We start from the raw sequence: 27359 nt of genomic DNA on the forward strand, positions 1-27359 counted from the left end.
AGTGTTCTCAAACCTTTCCAAACACTTTCCAGAAAAGGGAAACTGGTCAATGGTCAGTAATAAACTAGAACATTATTATACACCAGAGACAAAAGCATAGCTGCCAATCCCCAACAGAAAAATAGGAATTAGGATCGAGAAGTAGGGAGGATTGAGCTTTTTTTCATATACTTTGAGACTGCTGAAGTACAGAGCGTAACCGAATGAAAAAAATCATGGCCACACATGCGACACAGTCACAGAAATTTGCACTCAACATGTCACCACTGAACATGTGTACTACATGTAGTATCCTTAAATGGTTGATTAAAAAGATAGATTGGAGACGAGTTTGTGGGTGGTGGTTTTTTTTTTTAAATTTCTTTTATTTATTTTTTTTGGAAAGCGGAATTTAGCAGCAAAAAAGTTTTGGAAGTTTTGTACTCAATGCTCGAAAAATTCTGAGAAAATAAGGGTGGGTAGCTATGCAATAGCATTCAGAAGTTGGTGCCCGTATGATTACTGTGAGCAGATCAATTCTGTTCTGGTAGCCAAGGTCAACAGACAAGGTTGAGATTAACTTTTACTTGGCTTGACTATTTGTAAACCACTTTCTTTACTGCTGGTAACTGCAGGACTCTGAGATTCCAACTCCAGAAGACCATAACTGCTTATCCCACAGATAATTTGTTGCATACTGATCCCTTTCTTAAAGAACCAAAACAATGGTTTCAATAACACATGAGATTTCATTTACTGTATTTTTGTATTGTAAATATTGCAGTTAACCACTGTATACTAGTGATAAAAGAAATAATTTCCCAATCCCCATCAGTTGTCTTACCGTTCCCTAATTTATTTTATCTACCTAAGGCAAATCCTCACCAAAAGCCAAACTGAGAAGATTAGTGTTCGCAGAATACTGAATTTCCTCCATGAGCTTAAATGTGGTAACATTGCTTAAAGTGTTTGAAAAAAGTTCCACCTCATTTACTGTGTATTTTTCTCTTTGTCTTTTGGCTGTATTACTGTTAAACAGGAGAGTGAATGCTATTTTATGGTGTGTGGTTACCTTGTTTACCCTCTCAAATTTGTGATAGCATGGCATTCTCATGTTTATTTTAAAACAGCAGCAAAAAAGTAAATTTTTCACTGGGAAAAATGACCTCAGTAACTCAACATTTCTGTTTTAAGATTTCCAGCTTGCCTCACAAAAATCCCCTGTGTGTCATCTATGCTCAGATAATGAAAATATTATAGCATGAAAGAAAATGCAGAATGGACAGAGATGATTCATTGCTTTCATGAAGTGATAAGAGGCAAACAGCTGCAGCATGAAAAGGTATTGCAATCTCTTATGGCAAATCAGCTGGAAACAAAATTAAAGAGTGCCTGAGGAAAGCAGACGCGAATTTAATGTCAGTGCTTACAGGAGTAAAACATTCAGCTTTCTCAAAGATGGAAAAAGAGTTCTATGAAAACTTAAATTTATTTTTAATCAATACCCATGACTAGTGCAATGTAAGCTTAGCCTTGCATTGCATTACAGCAGACTGCAATAAAGAGCACAGACCCACAGGCTGATGGACTTGTCGAGCAGTTTAATCAGACCCTGATAAATATGTTGAAGAAGTTTGTTTCGGATACTGGCAAGGACTGGGACCAGTGGTTACCCTTCATGTTGTTCGCATACCGTGAAGTCCCACAGGCTTCAACAGGATCTTCTCCCTTTGAGTTGTTGTATGCACACCAGGTTCGGGGGCCAATGGATGTCCTTAGAGAGAGCTGGGAAGGTGAGCCAACTGTCGAGAAGACTGATTTATCTCTTATGTGTCGAAGATGCGTGAGAAGTTGATACAAACAACAGTTTTAGCACAAGAGAATTTTAAGGAGGCTCAAACCCATCAGAAGCAATGGTATGATCAATCTGCTCGCTCTCGTAGTTTCCAGCCAGGAGAATGGGTCCTTTGTTATTGCCTAGTTCAGATAACAAACTCTTAGTAAAGTGGCAAGGGCCATTTAAGGTCACTAGGAGGATGGGTCACGTGACCTATGAAGTTCATATGCCTGGTCAACCTAAGCAACATCAAGTGTTTCATGTTAACCTGTTAAATAAGTGGATCCAGAGACCAGAGATCGTTGCTGAATCTATGCTCATCCAGGCAGTTGAGGAGGAGGTAGAATACAGTGAGCAGTATCTACCAGCCAGTGGAGAGAGCTGCAAACTGGACCTGAAGCATCTTTCGGAGGAGTGTCAGCAGGAGTTGAAAAACATCTTGCCTAATGACCTCTTCGTGGAGCAACCAGGACGTACAGAGCCGATGGAGCATCGTATTTGTGTGAAGGATCCACAGCCGGTGCGACAGCCATCCTACAGGGTACCCGAACGCCTGTTGCCAGTCCTCAAGGAGGAGTTGGAAATGATGCAACAGTTGGGGGTGATTGAACCATCGGACAGTGAATGGAATAGTCCCACCATTTTGGTTCCCAAGAAGGATGGAAGTCTACTGTTTTGCCTGGACTTCAGGAAGGTTAACGCCCAGTCCAAGTTCGACCCTTACCCTATGCCGAGGGTTGATGACTTGGTGGAACGTCTGGATGAGGCTAAGTTTCTCAGTACATTAGATCTTTGCAAAGGCTATTGGCAGGTGCCCTTATCTGCTGATAGCCGTGAGCTGACAGCATTTAGGACTCCATTTGGGCATTTTCACTTTAAAGTTTTGCCATTTGGGATTCATCGGGCACCTGCAATATTTCAAAGGCTAATGAATTGTGTACTTAAAGGCACAGAGGGCTTGGCGGCAGCATACTTGGATAACATTGTCATCTATAGTTGTAGTTGGGAGGAACATCTACACCATCTGCAACATGTTTTGTCCCTGATAAAGCAGGCAGGTTTGACCATCCATCCACAGAAGTATGTTTTGGCTAAGGAGGAAGTTGCCTACCTTGGCTATGTGTTGGGCCGAGGGGTGATCCTTCCGCAGGTGGGGAAGGTGGAAGCCATAATGTCAGCACAGAGGCCATCCACCAAAAAGCAGCTTTGTTCCTTTCTGGGACTTGTGAGGTGATACAGGCGCTCTATTCCAAACTTCTCAGAGAAAGAACATTGACAGAACTGACATGGAAGTGCTGTCCTAATAAAGTTAAATGGACGCCTGACTGTGAAGCTGTTTTTAAGGAGTTAAAGGACTCACTGTGCCAAGAGCTTGTGCGGATTAGTCCAGACTTTGATCAGCCCTTTACAGTGCAGACAGATGCATCTGAGAGGGGCTTGGGAGCAGTCTTGTTGCAAGGGGAACCTGGAAATTTGGAACCTGTGGCCTACATAAGCCGTAAACTCTTGCCAAGAGAGTGTAAGTATTCTACTGTTGAAAAAGAATGTTTGGTCATAAAGTGGGCATTGGACTCTTTTAAATATTATTTGTTGGGATGTAGGTTTGTGTTAGAGACTGATCACAGAGCATTTTCCTGGTTGGGGTGCATGAAGGACTCAAATGCTAGGATCACAAGGTAGTTCTTAGCCATACAGCCATTTGACTTTGAAGTGCTGTATAGGGCTGGGAAACAGAATTGTACAGCGGACTTCCTGTCACGGATGCCACAGGAGGCTTCTGCAGAAGGGGAGGGAAATGTCACAAACTGAGCTGTGACGGCAAGTTGGTAGCAAGGAATCAGTAAGATGCCGGCAAAATACCATCAATGAAGTGTTGAACCTTGTTGCTGTTGTTGCCTATCACATGCATTTCACTTTGTACTGCTACATTGCTTGTTTTGGTCCAGTATTCCATTTAACACTTTCTGTTTGAACTACATTGGCTGCCGGGAAAGGCCTACCGGTATCTGTCTGTTTGTCATTAACTAATAACATTTCGTTTATCAAAGTATGACAAGTACATGTAATTGGTTGTGAAAAGTAAATGCATTAATTGTTTTTAAAAATCATTTCTGTAAACTTTTTGTCAGCTGTCTGACATTCTGTGGTGTTTGGTACCTTGTGTTGTAAACGAGATGGAGTGGACCATTTGGGGTATTTCTAGGTGAGAGTCCTTGGGCACAACCAACTAGACAGGGGTGTTTTATTGTGTAATGTGATAAATGTTTGTATAAGTTGTAACGTAGGGATATTTATAGTAGAAAATGTTTTGTACCCCTCCGTGAACCGCCACCTTACCGTGGTGGAGGGGTTTGAGTGCCTGAATGAGTCCAGGAGCTGTGTTGCCTGGGGCTATATGCCCTTGGTAGGGTCTCCCATGGCAAACAGGTCCTGGGTGACAGATGAGACAAAGCGCGGTTCAAAATCCCCTTATGAAGAAAAAATCAAGGCTTTTGTTCACCCCGTCCGGTATGGGGTCACCGGGGACGCACCCTGGAGCCAAGCCTTGGGGGGGGGGCTCACATGCGAGCGCCTGGTGGCCAGGTCTATGCCCACGGAGCCTGGCCGGGCCTCAGCCCGAAGCCATGACGTGGAGTCGCTCTTCAGTGGGCTCACCACCTGCCGGAGAGGACGTAAGGGGCCGGTGCGTTGTGATTTGGGTGGTGGTCGGGGTCGAGTGCCCGGCCGACCCAAACCTCGGGCGCCAACTCTGGTTTTTGGGACTTGGAATGTCACCTCACTGGCGGTGAAGGAGCCTGAGCTGGTGCGGCAAGTTGAGAGATACCGTCTAGATATAGTCGGGCTCACTTCCACTCACAGCTTGGGTTCTGGAACCTCTCTTCTCGACCAAGGGTGGACTCTCCACTATTCTGGCGTTGCCCAGGGTGAGAGGCGGCGGGCGGGTGTGGGCTTATTAATAGCCCCCCAGTTCAGCCGCCATGTGTTGGAGTCTACCCCGGTGAATGAGAGGGTCATCTCCCTGCGCCTTCGGGTCAGGGAACGGTCTCTCACTGTCGTTTGTGCTTATGTGCCTAGTGGCAGTGTAGAGTACCCGGCCTTCCTGGAGTCTCTGGAGGGTGTGCTGGAAAGCGCTCCCACTGGGGACTCTGTCATTCTACTGGGGGACTTGAACGCCCACGTGGGCAGTGACAGTGACACCTGGAGGGGCGTGATTGGGAGGAACGTCCTCCCTGATCTGAACCCAAGCGGTGAGTTGTTATTGGATTTCTGTGCTAGTCACAGTTTATCCATAACGAACACCATGTTCATGCATAAGGGTGTCCATCAGTGCACTTGGCACCAGGACACCCTAGGTCGGAGGTCGATGATCGACTTTGTAGTTGTTTCTTCTGATCTTCGGCCATATGTCTTGGACACTCGGGTGAAGAGAGGGGCTGAGCTGTCAACTGATCACCACCTGGTGGTGAGTTGGATTCGATGGCAGGGGAAAAAGCTGGACAGACCTGGCAGGCACAAACGCATAGTGAGGGTCTGTTGGGAACGTTTGACGGAGGCCCCTGTCAGAGGTCTTCAACTCCCACCTCCGAGAGAGCTTCAACCAGGTCCCGAGGGAGGTGGGGGACATTGAGTCCGAATGGACTATGTTCCACACCTCCATTGTCGGGGCGGCGATTCGGAGCTGCGGCCATAAGGTCTCCGGCGCCTGTCGCGGCGGCAATCCCCGAACACGGTGGTGGACACCGGAGGTAAGGGATGCCGTCAAGCTGAAGAAGGAGTTCTATCGGGCCTGGCTGGCTCATGGGACTCCTGAAGCAGCTGACGGGTACCGGCGGGCCAGACGGAGCGCGGCTCTGGCAGTCGCCGGGGCAAAAACTCGGGCTTGGGAGGAGTTCGGTGAGGCCATGGAGGAAGACTTTCGGTCGGCCTCAAAGAGATTCTGGCAAACCGTTCGGCGACTCAGAGGTGGGAAGCGGTGTTCCACAAACACTGTTTACAGTGGAAGTAGTGCGCTGCTGACCTCAGCTGAGGATGTCCTCGGGCGGTGGAAGAAGTACTTTGAGGATCTCCTCAATCCTTCTGACACACCTTCCGTAGAGGAAGCTGAGGCTGGGGACTTTGAGGGGGACTCGTCCATTACCCTGGCTGAAGTTGCTGAGGTAGTCAAAAAACTCCTCGGCGGCAAGGCTCCGGGGGTGGATGAGATCCGCCCTGAGTTTCTCAAGTCTCTGGATGTTGTGGAGCTGTCTTGGCTGACACGCCTCTGCAGCATCGCGTGGAGTTCGGGGACGGTGCCTCTGGACTGGCAGACCGGGGTGGTGGTCCCTCTTTTTAAGAAGGGGGACCGGAGATTGTGTTCCAACTATAGGGGGATCACACTCCTTAGTCTCCCTGGGAAAGTCTATGCCAGGGTACTGGAGAGGAGAATCCGACCGATAGTCGAACCTCGGATCCAGGAGGAGCAATGCGGTTTTCGCCCTGGCCGTGGAACACTGGACCAGCTCTGTACCCTCACTAGGGTGTTGGAGGGTTCGTGGGAGTTTGCCCAACCAGTCCATATGTGTTTTGTGGACCTGGAGAAGGCATTCAACCGTGTCCCTCATGGCATCCTGTGGGAGGTACTTCGGGATTATGGGGTTCGGGGCTCGTTGCTACGGGCTGTTCGTTCCCTGTATGACCGGAGCAGGAGCTTGGTTCACATTGCTGGCAGTAAGTCAGACCTGTTCCCAGTGCATGTTGGACTCCGCCAGGGCTGCCCTTTGTCACCGATTCTGTTCATTATCTTCATGGACAGAATTTCTAGGCACAGCCAGGGAATGGAGGGTGTCTGTTTTGGTGGGCGCAGGATCTCGTCTTTGCTTTTTGCGGACGATGTGGTCCTGTTGGCTTCATCAAGTCAAGACTTGCAGCGTGCACTGGGGAGGTTTGCAGCTGAGTGCAAAGCGGCGGGGATGAGTATCAGCACCTCCAAATCGGAGACCATGGTCCTCAGTCGGAAAAAGGTGGATTGCCCCCTCCGGGTTAGGGGGGAGCTCCTCCCTCAAGTGGAGGAGTTTAAGTATCTCGGGGTCTTGTTCACGAGTGAGGGAAAAATGGAGCGGCAGGTTGTCAGATGGATCGGTGCGGCGTCCGCAGTAATATGGTCATTGTAACGTCTGTTGTGGTGAAGAGGGAACCGAGTCGTAAGGCGAAGCTCTCAATTTCCCGGTCGATCTACGTTCCTACCCTCACCTATGGTCATGAACTCTGGATCATGACCGAAAGAATGAGATCGTGGATACAAGCGGCAGAAATGAGTTTCCTCCGCAGAGTGGCTGGGCGCACCCTTAGGGATAGGGTGAGGAGCTCAGTCACCCGGGAGGAGCTCGGAGTAGAGCCGCTGCTCCTCCGCATCGAGAGGAGCCAGTTGAGGTGGCTCGGGCATCTGTTCCGGATGCCTCCTGGACGCCTCCCTGGGGAGGTGTTCCGGGCTTGTCCCACTGGGAGGAGGCCTCGGGGCAGACCCAGGACACGTTGGAGAGACTTTGTCTCCCGGCTGTCCTGGGAACGCCTTGGGTTTCCCCAGAGGAACTGGAGGAGGTGTGCGGAGAGAGGGAAGTCTGGAGCACTCTGCTCGGACTGCTGCCCCCACGACCCGGCCCCGGATAGCGGAGGAAGATGGATGGAAAATGTTTTGTATTGTTTGTATGCTTTAGTATTTATGTTGGATGTAATTTTTGGGGAAATTTACTTTGGAATAGTTGAGGCTTTTATGGTGTAACCAGAAGGGTGGAGTTACTGCTATATAAGTTTGTATTAGGGCACTAGGGGAGGTTGCCAACTGATGCAAACTTATGCAGACAGACTCTCATGCAGTAAATAGGAGAGCTATGCATTGCTGTCGATGCAAGTGGTTAAGCCCATGGCTCATAGGCCTCACGTTCTTTGAAACTTAATGTTTGTTTTGTATTTGGCTGGGGTTAATGTGTTTTGAAGAACAGCTTTTAGTAAAGAAAAATAAACCTTTGTTGGTCCAAGTACTTCAATTCTCCACTGCTGCCTCCATTCGTCATCCATACCCCCACAAGCAGGACATTCCATATGTAATAAATACAAAAATACTCAAGACCAACCTTTTGACTTAAAGGTTATTTCCAACAGTAATCCTTCGTTGTTATGTGAGAACCTATCCCCAAGATTTCCGTATAAATTCTTTTTTTATTTTTCCTTCTGTCTTTTAGGTGTCGGTGCCGGTTAAACTGGTGATTCACAGCTCCTGAGCTGCTTGGTGGGTCTGGGGTTCAAGTACAACTCAGGATGTGTGTAGTTTGCAAGTTTCTCCATGTGTTTGCATCCCCAGACATGCACAGAAGAATGTGCTGGCAAACCACTTTGTTTGTCCCTTGCCGCGGAAACCACGTGAGTAGATGCTATGAGTTGGCCTTGACTTGGTAACACTTTGATCATCCATCTTTCAGGCAGTGCCGTGTTGAAAAAAAATTATTAGGTTAAAGTGCTTCATAGATAAAGTGTTGCTTACCGGAGCATGGCCACACCTACATTTAGGTTTATTAGGACCACCTGAGAGTTAAATAGACCATCACAGAATGGGAGTCTATTGCACATTGGAACTGTGCCTGGAAGACAATGGATGTTGTTACTGATGAATGCTCCTCTTTCTGTATTTTATTATTATTATTGCACTGTTTTTTTATTACAAGATATGTCTGCCACAAGCTGCTTCATGCTTAGTCAATACCTGAACCCAGCATACCCAGCATGCTGAGTTTTAACATATAGGCATGCTGCAAAATATAAACAAAGCGAATCTTCAAACATAGCAAAAAAATCTAAATACCACAGGCTGAGTCGGGATGGTAAATAAAAGTATTCTTAGTTCTGCATGCTATGAACTTTTGGCTTCACAACAAAATGATCAAGCTGAAAACCCTTCAGTTTTTTCCAAAGACCATTGTCCTGTGAGTGAATTTTAACGATTAGAAGGTTTAAAGTCTGTCAGTCGATCAATTGTGTTTCTTTGGTGCCTTTTACAATCAAGACTTTTGCTTCAGTGACTACATTTTCCATAGGGAATTGGATGAAACTTGAACTCCCAAAGAACTGTAAAGTGTTGTGTGATGTGTACCAGAAAAGCTAGTAGTAACACTTGAAAAACTGTACACCATTATGAACCTGAGCATTAGGTAGCTGTACTTGTCTGCCAAAGAAACAATAAATGCACAAGTATTATGTTGTACTAACTATGCAATATAATGTTTCATGATATTTCATAGTATGATAAGAAGAGGAATATGAATGTGATCTCTTTTGGATGCTGAAATGTTGCAGAATGATTCTTTAAGTGTCAATGGATAATTAAGATTGCATATGCTCACAGAACTTAAAGAATTTACTGTTCATTTTCAGAGTAGATTTATAAATGGCCACACACACACACACACACACACAGACAGGGTTATGTATGTAATGCAGAGGCAGTGGGTGAGCAATGAATCTTTGTAGCAGGGAATGAACAGTGAATTTTTTACTTTAAGGCTTTGAAGGGATTGAAACAATTAATAAAAAAGAAACCTCTGACACAAAGATAAAACGATGCCACTTTCTGCTACGCTGTTTATTATCCATCTTTTCTCTGTGGCTCAATTGCTTTGCTTCTGAAAAAAGTTCTTTCCTACTTTAGTCCTACTCTTATGAATGCATAAAGAATTTATTACAAAGCCTGTCATGTCATCTTTCATAAACTAAGCAAGAAAAGTAATGTTCCATATTATCTGTGGTAAAAAGCCAAATAAAAATTGTGAAAAATGTAAATGTATTTGAAGTGAATGTGTTTCAGTTCTGATGGAAAACATTGATAGCAGTTTGCTTCCTAGTTGAACAGATTTGTTATTGATTTCTCTGTTACACCTCTGCATCAATTTGATCAGTTTCATATGTGCTTGGACTGTTTCTTTCACCAGCTGAACCACTTAGTTATGTAACCAGTTAACCAGTTAGTTATGTATATAAAATCATGGCTGTGCACATCTTGTTTAGAGCCTGCATTATGGCAATTGTTTCTGTCTCTTTGGTGCTCTTGTATCAGCCAGAACAGATTAACACTTGGCTCTTGTTAAAGCACAATTAAGACCGAGGTGCGCAGTTTATTTTCTGTACAGAAATTTTCAATTGTTGTAAGTGCATGTGTGACTGAATAACTGTGCATGATTGCCCCTGTGAATGAATCCCATAGTATCTCCTGTTTCATACCTTATGCTTCCCAGACTCCAGAGCAGCGCAACCTTGCATTGGGCAAGCAGTTGTCAATAATGAAGAAATTAATACATTTACTACAAAAGATACCGTATGCTACTACCAAATATTATCTGTGTTTCAAGCTGTGATGGATAATTTAACTGGAATTGTCACAAAAATATTTTATTATGATTTTTTTATCTGATGACTTTTTGAGGGGGGTGCAGTGGCGCAGTGGGTTGGACTGCAGTCCTGCTCTCCGGTGGGTCTGGGGTTCAAGTCCCGCATGGGGTTCCTTGTGACGGACTGGCGTCCTGTCCTGGGTGTGTCCCCTCCCCCTCCGGCCTTACGCCCTGTGTTGCCGGGTAGGCTCCGGTTCCCCGTGACCCTGTATGGGACAAGCGGTTCTGAAAGTGTGTGTGTGTGTGTGTGTGTGTGTGTGTGTGTGTGTGTGTGTGTGTGTGTGTGTGTGTGTGTGATGACTTTTTGTTAATTAATTCTTATAATATAGTATGTCATGGCTACACATATGTTTATATTTTAATGTATTCCATTTTCCCACTTAAAAGTATTTTTACATGCTTGTGGAGATTAACATTCGCAGGTCAGGCAAAGCATACAGTAATAATGAACAAAGGCACATTGTGGAATCCTAAGCTGTGCATCAGTTATTCAGCTGAAAAAAAACACAAGAATAAAACCTTGCCTTTGTCTTAAATAAATGGTCCAGTTGGCATAAAGTTAATGTCAGAAGTCTCTTTGTAAAAGTACAGTCTGTATTTATAAATTTCCACTGCCTAATACTTTTTTCTTCTTTTTGCAGATCTATTGAATCATACAGTTGCACCACAGCTTTCAGAAGATGTTTCACATAAGACTTGTGAGGAATATTCCAGTTATTGTGGTTTTACTTAGAAATGCACAAGAAATTCAAATAATATAGCATGTTTATTCTGAACACTGAGCCCATGGGAGGTGTATTTATTAATTTGTCTCATGTTATGATTCAGTAGTTCCAAATCTTTTGCCTCTAGGGACAGAAAACACAGTAAATATTGTCTTTATATGGTCCTTTTTTTGTTTGTTTGTTTTCTGGCTTCTTTCCTCTTTAAAAGCCATTTCATGTGTTTCATGAGGGAAAAACTCCCTCCACCTGTCCTAATGTCTCGGGTGTTTAATCCAGTTCCGTATCATCCACTTCTGCCCAGAGCACCGCTGCACCACCAGCCGAAGGCCAAAATTGGCATCTTTTGACATTTCCACTTCTAGGCACCGCCCAGTGTCTCTGCTGATAATTGGCCCATTCTATTCAGACAGAAAAAAAATTCTGTTGAAAATTCAGAAGAGCTGTGATATAATAACTGTTATTTTAACGATGTCCTTTGGTTTTAAAGATGACAGATAAAAATAGGTACAAGCTTTTAAGATATATTAAGTAACACAGGAGACTTCACATATAGAAGAATTTACTGTATATTATATTGATGCATGCAATTTATTGCACTAAAGACCATAAAGTTACTTTATTATTTTTTCCCTTTTAGCTGTTTAGAGATAATGATGTTATTAACTGAAAGAGCCTACGTTTTGACTGATATGTTTTATATATAGTATATATAATATTCACCTGTGTGAAATCCCAGAGCCTTTGAGATATTCGAGAAACAGCATCACACTTCTTCAAGCTTGGAGTACGTCCTCTGCCATCATCTATGAGACATTTTGTGTCAGGCAGAAATGAAGTTGAACCTAGTGGTCCTAATTGCAGGAGACCTTCTGTTGAGTAACGGGCAAGCTGAAACACAACATAAAGATTATCCACCTACAAACAATACCTGCCACAGAAATAAATAAATATATATATATATATATATATACATTTTATAAATTTTTTAACAGTGAACCATAAAATCCTACAATCCAATTGTATTAATAGAAAACCCTAATTCAAAGGGAGGAGGTGATTAAAAAAACTTTGCTTCAGTTTTTCATAAGAAGATGGTGCCCATTGCCAATAGGGGAAATAAAATATAGCCAGCAATGACACACAACAGGCAGCATTGCTGTGTTTTACCAGCCTCTTGCAGTCCTGTTTAAGGGCATCATCAGACATGCTCAGTATGTGAATGCATCTCAGACAAAGGCAGGGGTCATGCTGAAGAGGTTAAACAATGCGATGAATGGCTCATGAGCCAGTGTTGAGCGATTGATGACAGTTCTAGATAGCCTGTCGTGAATCACTAGCGAGTGAAACAAATCCAGTGACTGATCATCCGATAGCAGACTGGGGTGTGGAGGCGGCCTCATATTTCCCAGCAGTGTGGCCAGAATGAATGCCCGGGATGTGACCTCTGCGGTGCTTTTGAAGGCCAAAGAAAATCTGATGATCTAACTGTCATTTAAATTTGGTTTAACATGATTCTTGCATTAATACTGATTTTACTGATACTATTCTTGTTATCATTGCTTTTACCCATGCACAAAATTCCCCTGGAATTTCTCTCTGTCAGATCCTGTAAATCCTTACATGATTTATGAGTGGTGTAAAAACCAAACCACAGAAAAAGAAAGCACTGTGATCCCATTTTAAAAATACAAAAAGCTATATCTTATTTTAATGCTAGTATAGTTTAAACCACCCCTCCGTGAACCGCCACCTTAACGTGGTGGAGGGGTTTGAGTGCCTGAATGACCTCAGGAGCTATGTTGCCTGGGGCTATATGCTCCTGGTAGGGTCTCCAAAAGCAAACAGGTCCTGGGTGACAGATGAGACAAAGCACCGTTCAAAAACCCCTTATGATGATCATTAAATAAAGGTTCTCGTTTACCTCGCCCGGTATGGGGTCACCGAGGCCCCACCCTGGAGCCAAGCCTTGGGGGGGGGCTCACATGCGAGTGCTTGGTGGCCAGGTCTATGCCCACGGGGCCTGGCCGGGCTCAGCCCGAAGCCAAGACGTAGAGCCGCTCTTCGGTGGGCTCACCACCTGCCGGAGAGGACGTAAGGGGCCGGTGCGTTGTGATTTGGGTGGTGGTCGGGGTCGAGTGCCCGGCCGACCCAAACCTCGGGCGCCAACTCTGGTTTTTGGGACTTGGAATGTCACCTCACTGGCGGTGAAGGAGCCTGAGCTGGTGCGGCAAGTTGAGAGATACCGTCTAGATATAGTCGGGCTCACTTCCACTCACAGCTTGGGTTCTGGAACCTCTCTTCTCGACCAAGGGTGGACTCTCCACTATTCTGGCGTTGCCCAGGGTGAGAGGCGGTGGGCGGGTGTGGGCTTATTAATAGCCCCCCAGTTCAGCCGCCATGTGTTGGAGTCTACCCCAGTGACGAGAGGGTCGTCTCCCTGCGCCTTCGGGTCAGGGAACGGTCTCTCACTGTCGTTTGTGCTTATGCGCCTAGTGGCAGTGCAGAGTACCCAGCCTTTTTAGAGTCCCTGGGGGGCGTGCTGGAAAGCGCTCCCACTGGGGACTCTGTCGTTCTACTGGGGGACTTGAACGCCCACGTGGGCAGCGACAGTGACACCTGGAGGGGTGTGACTGGGAGGAACGTCCTCCCTGATCTGAACCCGAGTGGTGAGTTGTTATTGGATTTCTGTGCTAGTCACGGTTTGTCCATAACAAACACCATGTTCATGCATAAGGGTGTCCATCAGTGCACTTGGCACCAGGACACCCTAGGTCGGAGATCGATGATTGACTTTGTAGTCATTTCTTCTGATCTTCGGCCATATGTCTTGGACACTCGGGTGAAGAGAGGGGCTGAGCTGTCAACTGATCACCACCTGGTGGTGAGTTGGATTCGATGGCGGGGGAAAAAGCTGGACAGACCTGGCAGGCACAAACGCATAGTGAGGGTCTGTTAGGAATGTTTGGCGGAGGCCCCTGTCAGAGGTCTTCAACTCCCACCTCCGACAGAGCTTCAACCAGGTCCCAAGGGATACTGAGGACATTGAGTCCGAATGGACTATGTTCCACACCTCCATTGTCGGGGCGGCGGTTCGGAGCTGTGGCCACAAAGTCTCCGGTGCCTGTCGCGGCGGCAATCCCCGAACATGGTGGTGGACACCGGAGGTAAGGGATGCCGTCAAGCTGAAGAAGGAGTTCTATCGGGCCTGGCTGGCTCATGGGACTCCTGAAGCAGCTGACGGGTACCGGCGGGCCAGACGGAGCGCGGCTCTGGCAGTCGCCGGGGCAAAAACTCGGGCTTGGGAGGAGTTCGGTGAGGCCATGGAGGAAGACTTTCGATCGGCCTCAAAGAGATTCTGGCAAACCGTCCGGCGACTCAGGAGGGAGAAGCAGTGTTCCGCCAACACTGTTTACAGTGGAAGTAGTGCGCTGCTGACCTCAGCTGAGGATGTCCTCGGGCGGTGGAAGGAGTACTTTGAGGATCTCCTCAATCCCTCCGACACACCTTCCGTAGAGGAAGCTGAGGCTGGGGACTTTGAGGGGGACTCGTCCATTACCCTGGCTGAAGTTGCTGAGGTTGTCAAAAAACTCCTCGGTGGCAAGGCTCTGGGGGTGGATGAGATCCGCCCTGAGTTTCTCAAGTCTCTGGATGTTGTGGGGCTGTCTTGGCTGACACGCCTCTGCAGCATCGCGTGGAGTTCGGGGACGGTGCCTCTGGACTGGCAGACCGGGGTGGTGGTCCCTCTTTTTAAGAAGGGGGACCGGAGATTGTGTTCCAACTATAGGGGGATCACACTCCTTAGTCTCCCTGGGAAAGTCTATGCCAGGGTACTGGAGAGGAGAATCCGACCGATAGTCGAACCTCGGATCCAGGAGGAGCAATGCGGTTTTCGCCCTGGCCGTGGAACACTGGACCAGCTCTATACCCTCACTAGGGTGTTGGAGGGTTCATGGGAGTTTGCCCAACCAGTCCATATGTGTTTTGTGGACCTGGAGAAGGCATTCGGCTGTGTCCCTCGTGGCATCCTGTCGGGGGGTACTTCGGGATTATGGGGTTCAGGGCTCGTTGCTACGGGCTGTTCGTTCCCTGTATGACCGGAGCAGGAACTTGGTTCGCATTGCTGGCAGTAAGTCAGACCTGTTCCCGGTGCATGTTGGACTCCGCCAGGGCTGCCCTTTGTCACCAATTCTGTTCATTATCTTTATGGACAGAATTTCTAGGCGCAGCCTATAGGGAATGGAGGGTGTCTGTTTTGGTGGGCGCAGGATCTCGTCTTTGCTTTTTGCGGACGATGTGGTCCTGTTGGCTTCATCAAGTCAAGACCTGCAGCGTGCACTGGGGAGGTTTGCAGCTGAGTGCAAAGCGGCGGGGATGAGTATCAGCACCTCCAAATCGGAGACCATGGTCCTCAGTCGGAAAAAGGTGGATTGCCCCCTCCGGGTTAGGGGGGAGTTGCTCCCTCAAGTGGAGAAGTTGAAGTATCTCGGGGTCTTGTTCACGAGTGAGGGAAAAATGGAGCGGCAGGTTGTCAGACGGATCGGTGCGGCGTCCGCAGTAATGCGGTCATTGTACCGGTCTGTTGTGGTGAAGAAGGAACCGAGTCGTAAGGCGAAGCTCTCAATTTACCGGTCGATCTACATTCCTACCCTCACCTATGGTCATGAACTCTGGATCATGACCGAAAGAATGAGATCGCGGATACAAGCGGCAGAAATGAGTTTCCTCCGCAGAGTGGCTGGGCGCACCCTTAGGGATAGGGTGAGGAGCTCAGTCACCTGGGAGGAGCTCGGAGTAGAGCCGCTGCTCCTCCGCATCGAGAGGAGCCAGTTGAGGTGGCTCGGGCATCTGTTCCGGATGCCTCCTGGACGCCTGCCTGGGGAGGTGTTCCGGGCATCTCCCACTGGGAGGAGGCCTCGGGGCAGACCCAGGACACATTGGATAGACTACGTCTCCCAGCTGGCCTGGGAACGCCTTGGGGTTCCCCCAGAGGAGCTGAAGGAGGTTTGCGGGGAGAGGGAAGTCTGGGGTGCTCTGCTTAGACTACTGTCCTCGCGACCCGGTCCCGGATAAGCGGAGGAAGATGGATGGATGGATGGATGGATGGATGGATGGATGGATAGTTTAAACCAAACTTAATAACCAATAAAGATGTCAAAAAAATACTTGTTTGCATAGATGAAGAGGAACACTTCACTGTTCATAGTACTTTAAGTTTCAGGTTGTTTTAAATACACTGGCTGGTCTAACTAATATATATTTTATGAAAATAGGAATTGAAAATGGGAAGCCTACAGTATGACCTTAGAAATGAACATGAATACGAACATGAATGTGTTGTGGCCATAGGTGACACGGACATGATGCAGATTACTATAACCTTTGTACACTGATGTAAGGGGTGGTGATCTCAAATGCAGAGTGATATAACAGTGCAAAGTACGATTTAGGAAATGTCCAGGTGTGATAAGATTAACATGGTGTGACCAGGACAGGGCTGAAACATGGGACATTATTGGTATGGGAACTTGGAAAACAAGTGAGTGAATGAAATAAGCTATTTTAGCACGGGTAAAGCAGTATCAAGTTGATCATGGATCTGCAACTGTGCAAACCTTTTATAATTTATCTTGTGATTAGGAACAGGTATGCTGAATTCTGCCAGGTAGCTCAGAGCAGGACCTCTGATTTTTACTGAAACTGGTGCTCATGACCATATGAACACGAGTTACAGTCGTAAACAGTTCTATTGTTTTTATAAAGTATATGCTTGTGGAAAAGTTCATTGGAAGTCACTTTGGAGAAAAGTGTCTGCTAAATAAATAAATTTAATATACCTATTAAAATGTATTACCCTTTTTTCTCTTGTATTATTTTGTTTATTAAAATTGTGATTACTTTAATGGCTAGAGTCTGGATCTGTTTTTTTCTGCCTCCCTATGGCTCCACCACATCCCCCTAGCCTTGCTGCTCACCAGGCAGGCTGCTTTGCCACTGAGTGACAGTGCAGCAGTGTACAGGTTTCAGATTCTGAGCCTCAGAAGGGGCCAGCATACTGCAGGGACCATCGATTCTATGAGAAATACACAATCTGCCTTCACAGGACGAAGGAGGTTTGCTGTGCAAAGACATGCATTCCTATTCTTTCAACAGGTCTGTCTCAACACAAGCAGCACGCACAGATGGAGGGATAAATTCCTACAGTTCCTGTTTACTCCAAGCATTCCCATAATATCTCACGGGACAAGTTCCTTGTCCCTGGGATTTCTGCTCCACTGAAAATGGTATTTGTGTGAGCACCAAAGGGCTGTCATTGTGGGGTTACATGCATTCTTTATGAGTGGAGGAGAAAACTGATCTACAGTTTGAAACACACACACACACATTTTCAGAACCGCTTGTCCCGTACGGGGTCACGGGGAACCGGAGCCTACCCGGCAACACAGGGCGTAAGGCCGGAGGGGGAGGGGACACACCCAGGACGGGACGCCAGTCCGTCGCAAGGCACCCCAAGCGGGACTCGAACCCCAGACCCACCGGACAGCAGGACCGTGGTCCAACCCACTGCACCACCGCACCCCGCAGTTTGAAACACTACACTAACAATTCTCATGGAAAAAATGGAAAAACATTGCATTCCTGCATCCACACTCTCAGATGAAATAATTTAACTTCTTCTGTAGTGACACCTCTGATTTATTAATCAAAATTATACAAATTCAATTAATTTCCATTTACTTATTTCCCTGAGGAGAATGTGGAAAAGCTCAGTATGACTTCATGACGCAACTTTTTCACAGAATTCTCTGAGCTGTTTGGTTTAGTCTTGTCTATTGATTACTTCATGGACAGTATGCAAAGGACACTGGAATGTTACACTATAATTCAAAAAATAAAACAAAAAAAAGCAATGAATAACTTATTGGTGATGCTGATGATGATTGCAGCCTCAATATTTTAAGTTGCTATATACACCAGGGAACATATGAGTAGCCAGATCATGAAGATAGAGCACTGAGACGGAGGTTCCCACCTGAGAAGACATGCCATGGCAAGGGTACAGGATGGCTTTGTCATCATCTTCTGATCCTTGGTCCAAACAATAGCCACTAGCCTTGCTGTTCCGCACCTAGTGTCAATGTCACACACGCACCCACAGAAAAACAAAGGGCTATGTATAATAAAAGAATAATGGAATCTACACATAAATTACACATCAGCTGAAAAAGAAAGGAAAAAAAAAACTTCTGCTCATAAAAACACACATAAACAGCACATAAAGAATTCTAATGAAATAAAAATACTTAAATTGAGTTTGGTTTTTGTAATTACATATAATTTTATAAATTACAGAACATCTTTTTTTATTAATCAATGATTTGTCTCTAAATGTTGAAAAATTATTTGAATTATATCAAAGTGCTAAATTAGTTTGCATATAACTATATTATACAAGGGGGGCACGGTGGTGCAGTGGGTTGGACCGGGTCCTGCTCTCCAGTGGGTCTGGGGTTTGAGTCCCGCTTGGGGTGCCTTGCAACAGACTGGCGTCCTGTCCTGGGTGTGTCCCCTCCCCCTCTGGCCTTACGCCCTGTGTTGCCAGGTAGGCTCCGGTTCCCCGCGACCCCATATGGGGACAAGCGGTTCAGAAAATGTGTGTGTGTGTGTGTGTGTGTGTATATATTATACAAGCTTTTCTAACTCACGAACATTTCTGTTCAGCACCTTTGACGTAGCAACATAATAGCACTCCCTGTTCTGTGGTATTCCTGCAGTAAAAACAGCTATATATCTAGACTTAAACTGCCCTGAGAGATCCCTACACAGCAGGTCCTTGAAAGAAAAACAACTGTATAGTGCAATCTTAATTAAAAACATTTAGAGTTTTTCAGATGACACATTTTTTATTGACAGGACAATAATAAAACATATTTTATTGTTATTTAAAATGCTGGTTCCAGACAAGCATCAAGGGAAAAAAATTAAAGAAACGTCATATGTTAATAAGTGTCTAATTAAAACTCATCATGGTGAAGTTGGTTCTTTAATTGGCTCAACTATGTTGTTATGGAAACAAGTTACCTTTCTTTGCAAAGGAGAGCGGCTCCTTTATTCATTTAGTTTTTTTGAAAACGTAACCTTTCAAGGAATGAGGTTATTGGAGGTGCCACATTTTGTCTAAAATGTGTACAACCCAAATCTTTGATCCTAGTAAAGCATGGGTATGATTTTTTGCTGTATTTGTAGTATAAGTTGTTCTCAACTTACCACATGGGTGACTCATGATGACCCGTACTTTCAGCCACCCTCCCATCAACCTTATATTATTTGCTTTGCAATGAATGGTCATAACGTGTAACGTTACCACTTCATCTGTTGTACAGTAACATCTGATGGTCGCACTGATAATCATTATTCTTGTATAAAATATTAAAATAAACTTATAAAATCTAAATATTAAACATAAAATGAATAAATGATTATAATTTACACATGATTCTACCTACCTACTTGGTTTAACCACTTTGTGTTCACTACACTGGTTCCATTTTTCTACAAGTGTGAATTCTTCTAAACCAAAATATGGAATTATACACCTATTACACACTTACAGTTACACACCTATAATGTCAGATGAGAGACTTCTAATTAAAGAACACTTTTGTGGCAAAACTGAGCAACACAAGGGGTTCACATACTTTTATGCAAAATTTTATTTCTTATTGACCTAATCACTGTGTTTATAAACTAAATTATATAAAAACTAAATTATATTTGTAAAAAAAATTTTTATTTACAGAACATTTTGTCTGTGATTCCATTCAAGTTATTTTTTAAAATGGCTAGCAAGGAAAAATAGAGTATTCTGGTAGTGCAAAAAAGAAAAAGTAGAAGAAAAATTTAACATGAAAGTGAAAATATTGAAGAATGAAAATATAATTATAATATTACACTGTTATTATTGTACATTAACACCATTTTAACATGGATAATGTGTGAAAAAACATGAAAAGATGTATTATACAACATAGCATTCATTGTGGCATATAATTATACCATAAAATTAGGTTTCTTATTTATGGCAAAGTCGATTTATGACAAGGTCATTGGAACAGAACCCCATTGTAAGTCAATGACTACTTGTATTAGTCATGAAATAAATATACATACTTGTGTTGTGGATATTTCTTTAAATAATACTGCAGAAAATTGTCTATAAATTGTGTTTGTCTATAATGTAATTTACATTGACCAACGTGGCATATTCTCAGCTAACACAAAAGATCTGACAATTCAGCTGGTAATTTCAAATCACATTATCACAGAATTTTCTGATTTCTCAAAAAAGGAGCCACAAAGCAGCTTTTGCAGATAACACGACTGCTGTCCGTACCTCACCATAGGTGATAGTATTGTTGTAAACTCTCATTTCAGGGTACACATGCTCCAGGTACCACTGGAAACTGTGGCAGTTCAGTTTCTTTCTGAGGGCAATCCTTTCGGAAACATCTCCGAAGTCCACTCCTGGATTCTGTTGAGGTGCAAGCTTATTTGTAGGGAGCATTTTGACAATAAAGCAAAAGCTGCAGATAAGCATTGGTGACAAAGACAATGCTGAAGGGAGAAGTGTTGCTGAAGGAGAAAAAATGAAATAGGCAAGGAATCAACCTGAAAACCATCACTGTTTCAGTAACTTCACTTCCATTACTATTCAGTTGCTATTAAGTGGAAGAACTAATCAGTTGCACGTGTCTAGAGTTTATTGTAGGTTCCATTATGTGGAAAGCTTAGAAGATTTAATTGGCCAGTGAACTTGAAACCATAAAAGACCAACTCAGTTTTTTTTTTTCTTGAATTCTTCACTAAAATTTTGTCCTATGTTGTTGAAAAGGAAATTGACAGCTAAAATCCTAGTCAGATGTTACAGCCCAGATAAGCATGCCTATATTATTGTTGTGAAAACAACAATTTACTCTTTGAAAACCATTTATAAGGCATAAATGGAACACATTAATAATTCGCACCACATTTTACCATAACACGCACATTTTTGGTCTTTCTCATGATTACAAAAGAAAACTGGAATACTCTGAGCTGTGCCTAATCTCTGACAGATAGTTATAAAGGTCATGTAATTATAAATATTCCATCAACTATTAGGGTTATTATTCTGTAATACAACAAACATTTAATTGTCCTCTTACTGATTCACTCTGGGTGTTATTAGAGAGATCTAAAAGATAAAGCACTAACCAAAATAGAAAAAGCATTCAGTTTCAGCCAGTCTTCTTAATATTTACTATTATTCACGTTCAAAAGCTATAAAACCTAGGCCACACCCCCAGCTACCGATCGGAAGTCCACATCTGGGCATAGAGCTATTTTGTCATGTAACACCAAACTGAAGAGTGCATAAGAAGCACTCAGAGATGGGTCAAAAGGAGCAAAGAGTGAGAATATAACAGAAAAATATTTGCATTATGCAATGAAGATTGTGATCTAGTGCTGTTTTCATTATTTCCTCATATGAACTGGCTTTTCTGTTCCATAAAAATACACCGTTTATCTTTCTGATAAGATTTAAATGTTAAATTATTGGTAGTTTTGTACCAAAGTTAAAAATAAAAATTCTCAGTCCATCCATCAGTATGTTATAACTGGTCAGTCCCTCTACCACATACACCTCAAACTAGTTTTCAGTACTTACCCTCTACCCCATCCAAACTGGTAATTTGTCAGTGGTAGGGCAGTTTTAAAGATATTTCTTTAGGTGCTTGCTTGGAAATATGCACAATCACTGTTTATTATTTTTCAGACAGCTGTGGTCCACATCAAAGCAATTATACTTAGTTTAAATGTATCTTTGATAGATAGGAAAATCCCATTACTTTTGGGAAACCACATTAAATGAGCACTTACATTAAAATGCTGAGTAAGCGCTGTGTGCTGTCGATCTGAGGGCTACCACAAGTTGTGAATCTGGCTGGGAACTGGCAATAATCAAGTCAACTCACACTCATTGGGATGTTCCACGCCATGTAGACATGAGATTTGTACTCATCCATCCAGACCTCAGCTGCACGCAGGGCATTGCGTTTGGCGTAGTAATCAATGTCGTTGTTGTAGGGCTTCTTGGTGCGCTCAATGTGGGCCACCCGAGCACAAGGCAGCACCTCCATGCTCCCACCACATTGCCATACCTAAAGGAGGAAACCCACACATTGACCCCTCTATGAGCGACAGCAAGCTATTGCTGAGTTTCCAATACATAGTTTTCACACTTTTTTTCAAAGAAGGAGGTGTAAATTAAATTCTAAGTTTCAGAGGAGCATTATCGAGCTAGATGGTATGTTGCTCATTATTGTCTGTGGTCAGAACTACATGATCTTAATTTGCAGGTGGCCCCCAAGTGCATTGTGGGAAGTTATCTATTATACCTCTGTTGTGAACTGTGTTACTAATATTGGCTTCAGATAAGAGTACGGCAGTGAGAAAGTGTATATGTAGAAAAGTGTAAGTAATGAAAAAAATACCTTTAAATTTTTCCTCCCTAAGCATATTTTAGCATGCAGCGTTCTAGGTTCAGATGGGGCCAGGAAGGACACATGGACACCGTTCATTATGAACATTGATTGGAACACCAGTGCACAGTGAGAAGTGTTGGTGCACACCAATGGAAATGACACTCTCAGTCCAAGGACCCCTTTTTCCTCAAGGACCTGCACCTCAAGACAAGCTTTCCCACCCTGTTTGAACCTTCTCACACTGCCCATAAGACCTTATAATCCCTGTCAGCCCCCACAGCGGTTGAACAACTATTTACATCTTTCCCACAATTCACATTAATCCCATTTACAATGAACATCTCTCATTTGAATGTGACGCTCTTCAGTAAAGTGAGTCGTCACAATGTCTTTGTCCTGCATCTTATTAATATAATTATTCACAGCTTATAAATAGTATTTAAAAAAATCCTAGCATATTTCATGCAGTTAATTTTTCTAGTTGATTCTATGACCTCTTCATTTGATGAATCCTGTACCTTATACTATAAGATTGTTGGACAATATTTGTGAAATATGTTACATTTCAAAGTTTAACTTGCAATCCTGATGATGCATCTGAAATTAGCTCCCTTGAAAAGAAACACTGAGCAGAATGTTATTAACACTGAGGATCAAATATTTCACAATACACTTCTGAAAGTCAGAAATAATTGCACTTCAATTTTCAACATGATTTTTTCGGTGATAGATGACATCTTTAGCTCTGCACTTCATTTGAAAATACTGTTAAACATGGTATGACTGCGCTAAAATCTGTAACACAGTACATCTCTTTTTAAACTGTTTTACCAACATTTACTGGGTCATAAAACTATAACATGCACTTTTAGCAGCCTCCCAAGACAAATCGTGAAGATAAATTAGGCTACAAGAGAGTGGCATTTATTCATTTAGCTGACATTTCTTCCCAATGCAACTTGCAATTATTTTCTCATTTATAAAGATGGGTAATTTTACTGGAGCAATTTTTATTTAGAGTAAGTATGTTGCTCAAGGGTACTACAGCTGGAGGTGGGAATGGAACTGGGGGATTTTGGGTCCAAAAGGAACAGCCCTAACCACTACACTACCAGTCACACCATGTTTAATAGACGTATTTTATAGATTGCCGTATCCGCATTATTCCAGTTTGAAACCACATAGTTCTTCCGTACTCGTGATTTTCTCGACATTTAGCAAATCCCCATCTATTTCTTCCAAGACAGTTGCTTTTTAGGTATACTCACTGTATTTACCAAAAAAGATTACCCTTTTTGGAAAATAATGTTCATGGAAAATTTTTGCAGGGGATCGTTCACTTTTTGTTCATCAGTGGTCAAACTGAGGGGAGCGCAGTGCCGCAGCAGGCTTGGCCTCTGCCTGCTCTCTGGTGGATATGGAGTTCAACTCCCCCTTGGTGTGCCTTTCATCGGACTGTGGACTCGTCTTGGGTGTGTTCCCTCCAGCTCTGTGCTCTGTGTTGCTGAGTTAGGCTCTGGCTAGTCGTGACCCCACCTGGGGATAAGTGGTTTTTGTGTGTGTGGTCAAACTGACAGTCAAAGCACAAAAAAACCACAGCAATTTTCTCATGTTGACAGTAGTTTCTTATTACCTGAAGAAACATACAATAATACACAGGGAAAGATGTTCAACCCCTCGTGCCAAAATCAAGGGGGGCTGGACACAAACCAGCCATGCCACAATATTCCATCCCTCCCAAAACCCCACCAAACAATTCCCTTCACAAGAAAAATCAGCCCACATCATGGGCAAACACCATCCTCCTTGCCGGGAGCCACCACGTGCACTTCGTTGGGGTTGTCAAGTGGGCACCTTCCTTTGTTGATGTTTCATTGAATTGAGCCCACGACACCTCCAGAAGGCTCAACGGCGAGATCTGGCATCCCAGACCCACCCCCCTCCATGCCCACAGTTTCATCCCAGCAACTCCACCCCACTAAAAAAAACGCACCCCAACCATACGCCAACCACCAACAACCAACCAACACACCACATCAGCATATGGACAAACCATTGATGTTCACATAGGCGAGTACTCCCCACTCAAGTGTGCTTCCCCCAAACACCCTGATGCCTTCTCATCCACAACCACTGACTGGATCTTTCTGCTACCTCTGACAAGCTTTTAATCGCAGCTCTTAACGACTGACCCCTAAAAACAAACTCCAACAGTAGCGACGTGGTTGATTTTGCAACAAACCCTCTAGTACCGATCTCCACCGGTCTAATAACGCACTGCCAGCCTCGCTCCCTCACCTCACCAGCCAACTCAGTGTACTTCAATTTCTTCCTCTCAAAGGCATCTTCCAATGAGTCTTCGAAGGGTATCGTTAATTCAATGAAGTACACTATCCGTGCACCCTCGGAGTACAGCACAATATCGGGTCTCAACGCTGTGATCGCAATGCACTGTGGCATCTGCAGCTGTTTTCCCACGTCCGCTACCAACTTCCAGTCACGCACCTCCCCCCATTTAAAACTCGTACCACCACGACCACGCGCGTGACTTGCAACACTCTCCCCCTCCTGCACAAAAGAAATTAGCTTATTTCTTCCACACCACGGGAGTGAATTAACTTCAACCCGCTTGTTCTCCAACAAGCATGCCAAGGAATCTTAACACTTATGCCTCCAAGTATAATCTTCGGCTGAGATAAACTAACCTTACATGCAGATAAAATGTGCCTCAAAGAGGCTATACCACCGCACAAGCTGCAAGTCGGCTCTGTACCTACCCAGCGATTAAGATTCTGTGGAGTATTAGGGAGAACATCGTAGGTGGCTCCAATGAGAAACTTAATACGACAGGCATCCATCGCCCACAGATCACGCCAGCTGATCTTCCGTTTCTCCACATGCTCCCAAGCCAAACATCGCCCTTGCACACCATGTGACGTCTCAGTTACCCGCCTTGTCTCCTCTTCCTGTTCGTGGATAAAACCAATCACCATCTTTCTCCTCTCCGGCAACTTATCTTTACTCCACAACTTTATTCGATCGCCGGCACCGAGCCCCGCCCTACTTACCTGCACCTGACCGACCACATCTCTGTGCTCAAGCGCTATCTGCGCTTGCGCAACAGCTTCCCGTGGATCCCACTTACGTCCTTTTTTTAAACTTACAGGAACCGATCTCACCACTGGGTCTCTTGAGCTTGACAGTGTTAATTACAAACCAACCTTGGCACACTTGAATTCTTCCACAAGGCTAGTCAGTGGTAATTCCAAGACCCCCTTTCCATACAAAGCCACACTACTCAAACAATGAGGAACCCCCAACCATCTCCTAATAGCTTTGCTCATAACCCTATCCAGTCTTTCAACCTCTGACATAGAGACCTCGTATATAGTTAGCGGCCATCTAATACGAGGCAATAAACCAAACTGAAGGCACCAAACCTTCAGCTTCCCTGGCAAAAAAGATTTATCAATCCTATTAATTGCCTGTACTACATTCTCCCTTAATCTTTTGACCTGTTCCCTGTCGCTAAATGAAGAATCATACCACCGACCCAAGCTCTTAATTGGCCTTTCAGCCACTGACGGAATCTTTTCCCCATCAATCTGGAAATTCTCCCGTGATAACTTTCCTTTAACTACCGACGAACTCCTACATTTACTAGGTTTAATTTTCAATCCGGCCAGCTTTAGATTTCCATTCAACTTCGTTAATAAGCGACGAGTACATGGGACAGTAGTAGTAAGCAGAGTCATATCATCCATATACGCTCTGATTGGTGGAAGGTGAGAACCATCCTTCAGCCTCATACACCAAACCACCCATCTCGACGCCCTTATTAACACCTCCATAGCCATGGTAAAAGCCAGAGGCGAGATTGTGCATCCGGCCATTATACCAATCCCCAGCCGCTGCCAAGATGTGGTGTATTGCTTGGTACAAAAATAAAACTGAATGTCTTCAAAATACACCTTAACCAGTCTCATAATACACTCTGGGACTTTAAAAAAATCAAATGCCCTCCACAACAAAACATGCGGCACTGAACCAAAGGCATTTGCCAAGTCCAAAAAAATCACATAGAGGTCTCTACCTTCCATTTTGGCCTCCTTCATCTGATGCCAAATCATACTACAATGCTCCAAAAAGCCTGAAAAATCCGCAATTCCTGCCTTCTGCACAGAGGTGTCAGTTAAATTGTTGACCAACAAATATGGAGACAACCTCTGCGCCACAACACTAAAAAATATTTTCCCTTCAACGTTAAGAAGGCATATTGGCCTGAATTGCCCTATATCTACCGCATCTTTCTCTTTGGGTATAAACACTCCTCCTGCTCGCAGCCATTCCTTTGGAATGATACCTTTTTTCCATACGACCACCATCTGCTTCCACAAAAACTTTAAGACGTCTGGGGCACCTTTATACACCCGGTAAGGAACCCCATTGGGTCCTGGAGCAGATGCTGCCCTTGCACGCCGTACCACCTCTTGTACTTCTTTCAACCTTGAAGGACACACGTCCATTTGCGCCACAATCTCCCCTAATGGAGGAATATCTGCAGGTACTTCAAAAACCCTCTCACTTTCACCATCGGTGTGCATTTCCTGCAGATAGCTCTCCAACTCCCTCCTTTGAACATCTAAACAACCAGACTTCTCTTGCTCAAGCAAGGACTTCACAAATTTAAATGGGTCCTTAAAAAATACCACCCTAGCCTGCTCCTTCTTCTTTCTCCTCAATCTAAGTTTTTCCGCTCTCCTCAACACTACCAATCTACATTTCAATTCTTCCTGCAAGATATTAATACCACTTCTACCTTCCTCATCTGCTCGTTTCCAAAGCTTTTTTAGGTGTCTTCTTTCCTGAATCAACCTCTCAA

General features: G+C 44.3%; 1 protein-coding gene across 5 annotated transcripts in view; it reads right to left on the reverse strand.

Moving 5' to 3' along the window:
- Nucleotides 1-10518: 10518 nt before the first annotated feature.
- Nucleotides 10519-27359, reverse strand: part of galnt9 (polypeptide N-acetylgalactosaminyltransferase 9) — a 111446-nt gene continuing 94605 nt past the window's right edge. For 2 of the 5 annotated variants that reach the window (XM_029257037.1, XM_018762344.1), the window contains 5 exons: nt 21968-22153; nt 20347-20484; nt 17986-18081; nt 11676-11843; nt 10519-11353 (listed from right to left, as the gene is read on the reverse strand). In XM_029257037.1, coding sequence (XP_029112870.1) covers nt 11207-11353; nt 11676-11843; nt 17986-18081; nt 20347-20484; nt 21968-22153 — 735 coding nt within the window. In that variant the 3' untranslated portion in view covers nt 10519-11206. Of the gene's footprint in view, nt 11376-11675; nt 11844-17985; nt 18082-20346; nt 20485-21967; nt 22154-27359 lie in introns of all 5 variants that reach the window. The other 3 variants (XR_003798045.1, XR_003798046.1, XM_029257038.1) reach the window with 3 other exon arrangements.

Source organism: Scleropages formosus, chromosome 12 (genome assembly GCF_900964775.1).
Source record: "Scleropages formosus chromosome 12, fSclFor1.1, whole genome shotgun sequence".
NCBI classification, from domain to species: domain Eukaryota; kingdom Metazoa; phylum Chordata; class Actinopteri; order Osteoglossiformes; family Osteoglossidae; genus Scleropages; species Scleropages formosus.